Source organism: Caretta caretta, chromosome 27 (genome assembly GCF_965140235.1).
Source record: "Caretta caretta isolate rCarCar2 chromosome 27, rCarCar1.hap1, whole genome shotgun sequence".
Lineage (NCBI taxonomy): Eukaryota > Metazoa > Chordata > Testudines > Cheloniidae > Caretta > Caretta caretta.
This window is the reverse complement of record NC_134232.1, coordinates 1,754,959-1,764,222: the sequence shown is the minus strand read 5'-3', so window position 1 is coordinate 1,764,222 and position 9,264 is coordinate 1,754,959. Positions and strand designations below refer to the sequence as shown.

General features: G+C 58.1%; 1 protein-coding gene across 11 annotated transcripts in view; it reads left to right on the top strand.

Annotated features, from left to right (window-relative positions):
- Window positions 1-2,841: 2,841 nt before the first annotated feature.
- The window catches only part of FMNL1 (formin like 1), a 74,162-nt gene continuing 67,739 nt past the window's right edge, over window positions 2,842-9,264 (top strand). For 4 of the 11 annotated variants that reach the window (XM_075123543.1, XM_075123541.1, XM_075123540.1 and 1 more), the window contains exon 1: window positions 2,843-3,786. In XM_075123543.1, coding sequence (XP_074979644.1) covers window positions 3,634-3,786 — 153 coding nt within the window. In that variant the 5' untranslated portion in view covers window positions 2,843-3,633. Of the gene's footprint in view, window positions 3,787-9,264 lie in introns of all 11 variants that reach the window. The other 7 variants (XM_075123538.1, XM_075123537.1, XM_048829754.2 and 4 more) reach the window with 3 other exon arrangements.

Here is a 9,264-nt window from a genome sequence, read left to right as displayed (position 1 = left end):
TGCCCAGCTCCCTGCCTACATGGCTGGGCTGCCCAAGCTGGTTGGTTTTACTTTTCTCCTCAGAGGCAGTAAATGGTGGAGTTGCCCCAGTAAATGGTGGAGTTACCACCCAGCCCTTTCTAAGCAAGCCCATTTATTCTTAAGGTAAGAGCATTACAGAGAAAACAGATTAAAAACAATAAAAGAACCTGCACGCATGCTAATAAGCTCACCAGGAGCACCCCACCCATAAGCTCTGGCAGGAGTCAGTCCTTTAGACCCCACCAAGGGGGTTTTCTGGGGTTACAAGTTCATAACAGCCCCAGCTCAGAATCAGCACCCATCAGTCTTGTGGGGCCTCATAGGCCAAAATCCTTCCAGCCTGTCCAAGGAAGGATTGGGGGCCCCTAAGACAGAAGGTCCTGTCCGTTTGCTGGATCAGGAAGAAGGATATTTATCCAAAAGTCCTTTCTTTGTCTGCTGGTCTCTGGCAGGGCCAGCGTGAGACTCACTGGAGTCCAGGGGTGGAAACTAAGGAGTGGGCCCCCAACCTGCTGAAGCCCGAGTTGCCTGGTGTCACCGTTCACGCCCTGAATGTTTGGAAATCTCGGCTTTAGTGTGATTTATTTCCTCTTTTAGAGATGAAATGACTGTCGTACTTGCATTACATTTATCCCAGTGACTCTGTAGATATGATGTAACTTAGCTTCACAGGGCGCCCTGTGGCATGGTGGCCCCGTCAGTTGCCCTGCTTGTGACCCCCTAACGCCAGCCCTGGTCTCTGGAGAATCCAGGCTGACCCAGGAGATGGGAGAGTCGCTCCAGGGTATGGCACCTCTCCTGAGTGACTGTGCCTGCCCCACCCCCGACTCAGTTCCTAGGGGCTGTGGTCCCCCTCCCCCATGAAATGACCTACAATCCCCGGCCCACAACGATACAGACACGTAATTCAATAAGGTTTGTCCAGGCAAGTGCCACACTGGTCCCAGCTCTTTGCAGGATCCCTGCCTCACGAGCCGGAGGAGTGGAAGGAGGGTGGAAAACAAGGCAGGGCCTGCAGGCGGAGGCAGGACAGGGCGCTGGTTAAGGCAGGAGCTGCCAGGCAAGCCCCAGGGTCAGTGAGTGGACGCTACCTGCGCCTGCTTCGTTTTCATCTACAGAGACACTGTCTGCGAGCCAGCGCCCCAGGAGCCTGGCTACCCAAAGCGGACACGTCTCTGGGCCAGAATCCTGCCTCACTGAGCCGTCCCTCTCTTTCCCCCTTTTCCTGGAGGCATCCAGGGGCGAAGGAGAGTTGGCCCGTGGGAAGTGAAAGTGAAAAGGAGCGAGGATCCCAGGGCACCCTAGGCCGGGAGCTGACAATTCAGGGGCCTAGGCTGCAATTCACAGTGACCAAGGGAAGCACCTGGAAGTAGCCCCTTGCATTAGCTCCCCCTGCCCAGAGCCAGTCACCAGCCCAGCCCAGAGCAGAGCGCCAGGCCCGGGGGAGCCCTAATCCAGCACAAGCAACGGGGGGCTGCTGGGGGGAGCATGAGATTGGTCTCAGCTCAGGGCACAAGGGGCTGCGGGGGGGGGGGCGTGAGGTTGGTCTCAGCTCAGTGCACAAGGGGCTGCGGGGGGGGCGTGAGGTTGGTCTCAGCTCAGGGCACAAGGGGCTGTCGGGGGGGGGGGCGTGAGGTTGGTCTCAGCTCAGGGCACAAGGGGCTGCGTGGGGGGCCTGAGGTTGGTCTCAGCTCAGGGCACAAGGGGCTGCGGGGGGGGGCGTGAGGTTGGTCTCAGCTCAGGGCACAAGGGGCTGCGGGGAGGGGCGTGAGGTTGGTCTCAGCTCAGGGCACAAGGGGCTGCGGGCGGGGGCGTGAGGTTGGTCTCAGCTCAGGGCACAAGGGGCTGCGGGGGGGGCGTGAGGTTGGTCTCAGCTCAGGGCACAAGGGGCTGCGGGGGGGGCGTGAGGTTGGTCTCAGCTCAGGGCACAAGGGGCTGCGGGGGAGGGCGTGAGGTTGGTCTCAGCTCAGGGCACAAGGGGCTGCGGGGGGGGGCGTGAGGTTGGTCTCAGCTCAGGGCACAAGGGGCTGCGGGGGGGGGCGTGAGGTTGGTCTCAGCTCAGGGCACAAGGGGCTGCGGGGGGGGCGTGAGGTTGGTCTCAGCTCAGGGCACAAGGGGCTGCGGGGGGGGGCGTGAGGTTGGTCTCAGCTCAGGGCACAAGGGGCTGTCGGGGGGGGGCGTGAGGTTGGTCTCAGCTCAGGGCACAAGGGGCTGCGTGGGGGGCCTGAGGTTGGTCTCAGCTCAGGGCACAAGGGGCTGCGGGGGGGGCGTGAGGTTGGTCTCAGCTCAGGGCACAAGGGGCTGCGGGGGGGGCGTGAGGTTGGTCTCAGCTCAGGGCACAAGGGGCTGCGGGGGAGGGCGTGAGGTTGGTCTCAGCTCAGGGCACAAGGGGCTGCGGGGGAGGGGCGTGAGGTTGGTCTCAGCTCAGGGCACAAGGGGCTGCGGGGGGGGGCGTGAGGTTGGTCTCAGCTCAGGGCACAAGGGGCTGCGGGGGGGGGCGTGAGGTTGGTCTCAGCTCAGGGCACAAGGGGCTGCGGGGGGGGGCGTGAGGTTGGTCTCAGCTCAGGGCACAAGGGGCTGCGGGGGGGGGCGTGAGGTTGGTCTCAGCTCAGGGCACAAGGGGCTGCGGGGGGGGGCCGTGAGGTTGGTCTCAGCTCAGGGCACAAGGGGCTGCGGGGGGGGCGTGAGGTTGGTCTCAGCTCAGGGCACAAGGGGCTGCGGGGGGGGGCGTGAGGTTGGTCTCAGCTCAGGGCACAAGGGGCTGCGGGGGGCTCGCTCAGCTTTGGAAGGGGCCCGCCCAGCGCGGGGCAGAGCCGGGCCAGGCTCCCCGCTGAAGAAGCAGCGGCCCGACCCGGTCCCTCCCGGCTCCCTGAGCGGCGGATCTGGGCCGCGGAGCTGGGGGCTTTGGGACCCTGGAGCCCACTCGCTGCCGCGGCTCTGCGCTCTGCTCCGAGAGCCCCTTCCCGGCAGGTGCCTGGGCCCTGCCTCCCCGGGCCATGGCTCCTGCCTTGGGGGAGCGGGCGGAGCCGCCGGCCCCCGGCTCTCCCTAGCCCCCGTGGGCCGTGCGTGGCCCTGGGGCCGGCCGGAGAGGGGCCATTGCGGGGCTGGGGCTGCAGCCCGGGGCCAGAGGCACCCGAAGTTACAAACAGAGACAGCGAAACACGAGCCCGGCTGCAGCTTCGCTTCCTGCCCAGCGCGCACCGCGGAACCGCAGCCCCTGCAGCTGCTCCCTGACTTCCTCCCCCAGCCCCAGCCCCAGCCCCAGCCAGCGCCTGCTGCAATCGCCGCGCCGCGCCGAGCCGAGCCGAGCCGTGCCGCGCCGTGCCGCGGCGACCCCCTGGGAGCCGCTGAGACCCGCCCGCGTGGAGATGGAGCCCCGCAGGGGAGCAGCCGCGCCTGGCACCCGCTGCTGATCCGCGGGGGAGGCTGGGAGTGCGGGGAGCTCCTGGGACAGCCCCCCTTGGGTGCAGGCGGCGGCTCGGAGCTGGCCCCGCTGTCGCCCGACCCCTCGCGCGTTGGGAGGAAAGTTTCCTCCTTTTTGGCCCCTTCCTCTTTTTCAATCTGGATTTGGGAGCCTGGAAGCAGCTTTCTGGGCTGGGCAGGAGCAGCAGGATGGGCAACGCGGCCGGTAGCGTGGACCAGGCTCCGGCGAAGGAGACTAAGACCCCGCCACCAGCGGCAGCTCTGCCAGCCAAGCAGCCTGCAGCGCCGAAGCAGCCCATGCCCAGCGCTGGGGAGCTGGAGGAAAGATTCACCCATGTGCTGGTAAGTCACTGTGCCCCCAGGCCCGCCCGCCCACCTGCATTCCCTGCAGCCCCAGTGGGTCTCTGTGGGGAACAATGTGCAGTGACAGCCTCTATTATTTAATTGCCAGAGGATGTCTGAGGGTGCATCGCACCCAGGGGGACCTGTAACCTTCCCCCTCTGGCTGGCCTGTAAGACAACTTTCTGGACTTGCCCATTGGAGCAGGGAGGGCCTCAAAGCGGCAGGTCCCATGGTGTCCAAGTCACTGGGGTGGTGGGGCCACACACAGGACTGGCCAGCCCGGCCCCCATTTCAAGCCAAGCGGGATGGTCTGGTGTCCAGAGAGAAGGTCACCAAGACCTTCCACTCCTTCCTTGAAGCTAGTGGGTGAAGCTTCTTGGCCTCTCTCCCTCGGGGAGGAAATATCAGGCCTCCTGGAGAAATTTTGCTGTGGGCGGGTGTGTAAGAGCACTAGAAAACCCGGCTGACATCAGGCACCTCTGGGGGGACCCCACTGCATGGCCACCCGGTCACACGCCCGCCCTGAGATCCACAGGCAGCATAACTTCTCCCTCCTGCGTTCTGGTTACACGACCTTACCTCGGCTGCCTGGCTAGCTGGGCCCGTGCCTTGCAAACGGAAGCAGATCTCTCTCTGCTTTCAAAAAAGAGAGACTGGATGGTTCACAATGTCAATTTAAAATGGACGGGCGTTGGCCAGGGGAACCCCCCAGGCAGGAGCAATGAAGTTCTGACACATCACTTCCCTCCCCCTTTGATGTGTAATTTGATTCAATGCCTTGATCTTTGGGATTGTTGGGAGACAGACCTGGGGGGAAGGGGTTAAATTCTAACCCAGAGATTTAGTGCTTGGCCCACTCCTGGCACGGCCTACAATTTTAGATGTTTTGGAAACTGTCGTTTGTCAGATTGCATCATTGGTCCAACTAGTCCGTGATCCTGCCTTTGGCAGCAGCCAATGCCTGATATTCCAATGAAAGTGTGTGTGGATGTAATGCACTCAGCCCCCTGTGCAGTGCTGCACACCAGAGGAGGTGAACCGTTCCTTCCTGACCTCTGCAGCCATCAGTTTGTGTCCTTAAGTTGCATGGCAGTGCGTTTTGGTATTTGGAGTCCATCCTTGTTTTAAATCTAGTCTCAGACTTGACATTCTGCCCTCCTGCAGCAAGGAATTCCGCAAGTTGTTTATATGCTGCTTCAATTTGTTGCCCTCTAATTTAATTGAGTGGCTTCTCCCCCCCCCACCCCCCATCCAGTTATGGGACAAGCACAAACAGAAGGGAACAGTCCAGCTTTCACAGTCACTAGAGCTCTTTGAAATCTTCAACACCTCGGTCAAACCCTCTTTAATGCTACTGGTTTCCATGCTAAACAATATTTGATTTTGAAATTCCTTGTTTTAGAGACACCTCCCCCCCCTTTCATCCTTGTCACCAGCTTTGCTCTCCTTCTTCTAGGCCTTTTTCAGCCTCTTCTCCACCTCAGGACGAGGTGATGAAAACTGGGCACAGAGCTGCACATTGGGTTCCACTCCTGGTTTAAGTTAAGAGGCCGTAATTAAACCATATTGTGAATTGCATTTTTCCCCTTTTATCCCATTTGGGGAGCTTGCTGCTCCTGATTCCTTCACTCTTGGGGCGAGTCCTAACTCATGTCTCAGGGGCTCTCCCAAGTTCAGCGTCCATCTGTTTGCCGCTGCATGCTGCACTTGATCAAGTTGTAACAAGGCTTGGGGCACCGTTTTCAGAAAGTGCATAAGGGAGACTAAGCTCCTGAGTGCCTGAGTCCCTTTTGGAAATGGGATTTCAGCTCCTCGCACTCTTGGTCTTGCCTGTACAGTTGCTGGGACCAAGCCGTGTTAGACACACATTGAAGTGGTGGGGCTTCTACTGTGTAATCCCTGCACAGCACCTACCGCAGACACTCTGGTGACAGGTGCTTTACACGTTCCCTAAACTGGTCCTTTCCCCTCCTGTCATTCTGCCAAGTCCTTCAGTACCTTCACGTCCCCTTGGCGTTTCTCACAATCTCCTCCATCATGGGTTGTTGTTTTTTTTTTAAAGGATGCGTGGTCTTGTGGTGAGATCACAGGTAACGAGGTAAACTGGGCTCTATTCCTGCCTCTGTCACTGGCTTGCTGCGTGGCCTTGGGCAAGTCCTTTTCCCTTCTTGAGCCTCAGTTTCCCTATCTGTAGCATGGGGATAAGCTTCCTCCCAGCAGGGCTATGCGACTTCATTCAGTGATTTTTGTACAATGCTTTGAGCTCCAGGCGAAGACTAGCGAAACTAGCCCAAATGACTTCATATCATCCTTGGTGCCCTCCATAAACACAGTGAATTGGATGGTCCAGTCCTGAGCTCCTGGGCGCTTCCCTTGCATGACCCTTTATTTCCTGTCAGTTAATCAGAGCCTACACACCACAGGAGCTTTGCTCTGTGAGTATTTCCCTTAATAGTCTCTTCACAGTGTCATGGATTTTGAGACCAGATGGGACCATGATGATCATCTAGTCTGACCCCCTGTGCAGGCCAGCCAGGGAATCTTGCCCCAGGAGCCTAGAACTCCTGCTTGAGCTACAGCCTAGGAAGGCCCCTGGCGGGGGTCTTGTTTTGATCTGACTTTTAACAAAGCCATGTCTGTGCACCTCCCAAAGGCTGGGGGAAGGGGTTAGCCATGCAGTTCAGTGGGACCAGTAGAACGTGGGCAGCTTGAGTTTACTGCCCTCTGTAAGCCTGGAAAGAGCCACTTCCTTGCTGCCCCTGGCAAGAGAAGGAGGCTCGGCTCTCAGTTCCTGCAGCTTTTGCTGTAAAAATACAAAGTTTCTGGCTGTTACAGACACACAGCAAAGATTGCACACGAGACTCTGGTACCACCCAGGCAGTGCCCCATGGGATGTTCTTAGCCTTGAGCCCAGCACAATTGACAAGACTCTGGTCAGTTTTCACTACTGCTGTTCAGCACCTGGCAGTCCTTAAACTGACAAGGATCATGTTGGTTTCACTCTGCTGCTGGCTGGGAAAGCTCAGGTCAAGGCTGATGCATTCTTTTCAAGACTTTGCTGTCTTTTACACCAATTGCAGGAGTGGGTGGCTTAGTAATCAGTACCAGGCCTGGAATTCCTGCCTTGCCTGGAACACCGGCTCTACCATCAGCAACGTCCACCGACCCTTTCATCCTTGTATGTGCCATAGATACATGGGTTCTATGCAGTTGCGGGTTGGGGGGAAGGGGGGGGGGGTTGGGCCTGGGTTCTTTGTTCAAAATTTGCCTTCCATTGCAGGGGTGGTTGAATTTCTGTGGTTCTATGTTTATAGGTTACATGCCGCTTGGGGCAGGGGCTATATGAGGGTAAGATGACGATTATATCTACAGTGTGCTCCCAGGATGTGTTGCTCCCAGCGCTGAAGGCTGAGCATGGTCTGCGGGTTACAGCAGGGGACTGGGAGTCAGGATTTCTGGGTTCTGTTACTCCCTGGCTGGGTGGCCATGGGCCTCTGTTTCTCCATTGGGAAGATGGGGACATTGTGAAGCTGATAGAATGCATGCAAAGCCGTTTATGATCCTGGGCTGAAAGGTGATGAGAAGAGCAAAGTAGCATTATTAGAACAGCGTGTCTTAGTCCCATCCGGACCTCCAGGACCCTATGCCTAGCTCTGCAAGAGGGAGTTCACAGCAGGGTGCCGGCTTGCAGTAACTTGGGAACTCTGACTCTTGTGAAACATTGCTGATGTCCCAATCTCTCTTCCTTCTTCCCGTGGACTCCCCCATGCCAGAGCCTGCTCTGAGCATGGGGGGTGGTTTTTGCTAGGCATGCAGGAATTGGAGCCTGGCATTTATGTAGGTCCCAATCCTTCTAAATCTGCTTGTGAACTTTCACAGCCCTCTCTAAACGCTTCTCTGTAATGGCAAGTTGGTGGGTAAAACATTACCCTCAGCAGGGGCCTGCATGCTGGTTAGTTCAAAGTTTATTCACAAGAGTGGTTGGTTGCTGGTATCTGCGTTGCGTTGTGGGTGCAATTCATGTGCACACCATCCCATGCTCTCTGGCAGCTCCTGGCAGCTGTAGCTGCACCAGCAAAGTGGAAATGTTCGGGCTTGGCTGGGCTGGGCTTGGCAGGCAGCTGGGATGGCACTGCAGCCCCATGCAAGTTCCCTTGGACTAGAACCAGCTAGGTCTTTCTACAGAGAGAGATTTGCAGTGTGGGTCAAGCATGTGGCCTAATGCATTAGCCTTTCACCCCCAGAGACCTGGACTGCAACAGGACTGAGGTTACCAGCGGGTGGGTTTCTGAATCCTTCTCATGCCATCGGACATCACTTAGGACAAAGCTCTGCCATCCCTGTCTATCCTGGAGATCTCTCTGTGTTGTAAAGTCCCCTGCTGGGGACTGCCCCTTGGCAGTCACCCTGTAAGCTGTGCCAGCAGGAGTTGTCGTTTCTCAGAGGGCTACCCAAGCTGGACAGGTCAAATGGTAGGGACCAGCCAAAAGGCAGAACTCTGGCCCTCCAGGACAGGGGATGAGCAACGGCCTATCCCCACAGAACAGTCACGTCACAGAAACACAGCAAGGGATGAGGACACAGTCACACAGTGCAGCAGGAATGGAAACCTGGGTTCAGGAGAAGCCAGGCCTGGCAGTTACAGGGGTCCTGCAGGAGATGGCCGAGGGGCAGGCTGAACTGTGGTAAGGGGCTGAGGACTGGGCTAGCAGAGGATGAGCCTGTAAGTCAGGAATGAGGTACTCTGGCAGAGCTGGGGGTGGGATAGCAGGGGGCTGGGGGTTGGAATTGCGGGGCACTGGCAGAGCTGGGGGACGGGGGACAGCCCAGGGCTGGAATTGCAGGGGGATTGCAGGTCAGGATTCCTGGCTGTAGTCAATGCTTTTTATCCTTGATTATTAAAGCCTTTTCTCCATGGCGAGTTACACTGGAATTGCTCTAGCAGAATAGCTGTTCCTCTAGAACTTCCCCATGGGAACAGAATAAAGTCAGTCTAATCTGGAATAAAATCACTTTTCCTTTGGAGAAGAGCATCCACCCAGAGGTACTCTGCTGCAGCATTACCCGTCAGCTTCTCCGCCTGGACGTGCCCTCGGTCCAGGCTTGGGAGGGATTCCCACTGGTGCAGCTTTTCCAGGGGCAGTTTGTGAGAATTCCCCGGTGCCCACAAGCCTGCAAGCCCAGGTGCTTCTCCGCTGGCACCGAGGGGGGGGAGAGGTCCGGAATGGAAGATGGAGCTGGGAATTGAGGCCAAAGATGCGGGGAGGGGAATGTGAGCAGGGGCTGAAGGCAGGCCCGGCCAAAAATAGCAGAATGAATTTTCAGCTGGGCTGGCGAGGCCACATGACCCCTCCCTCGCAACAGCTCTGTTCAGAATTTGGCTGTGGGGCTTATGCGCAGGCCGGGAGGGGGCTCAGAAGATGGGAACTGGTGGGGGTGTTGCCAGCTGGGGATAACAACAGTGGGAGCTGCGGTTC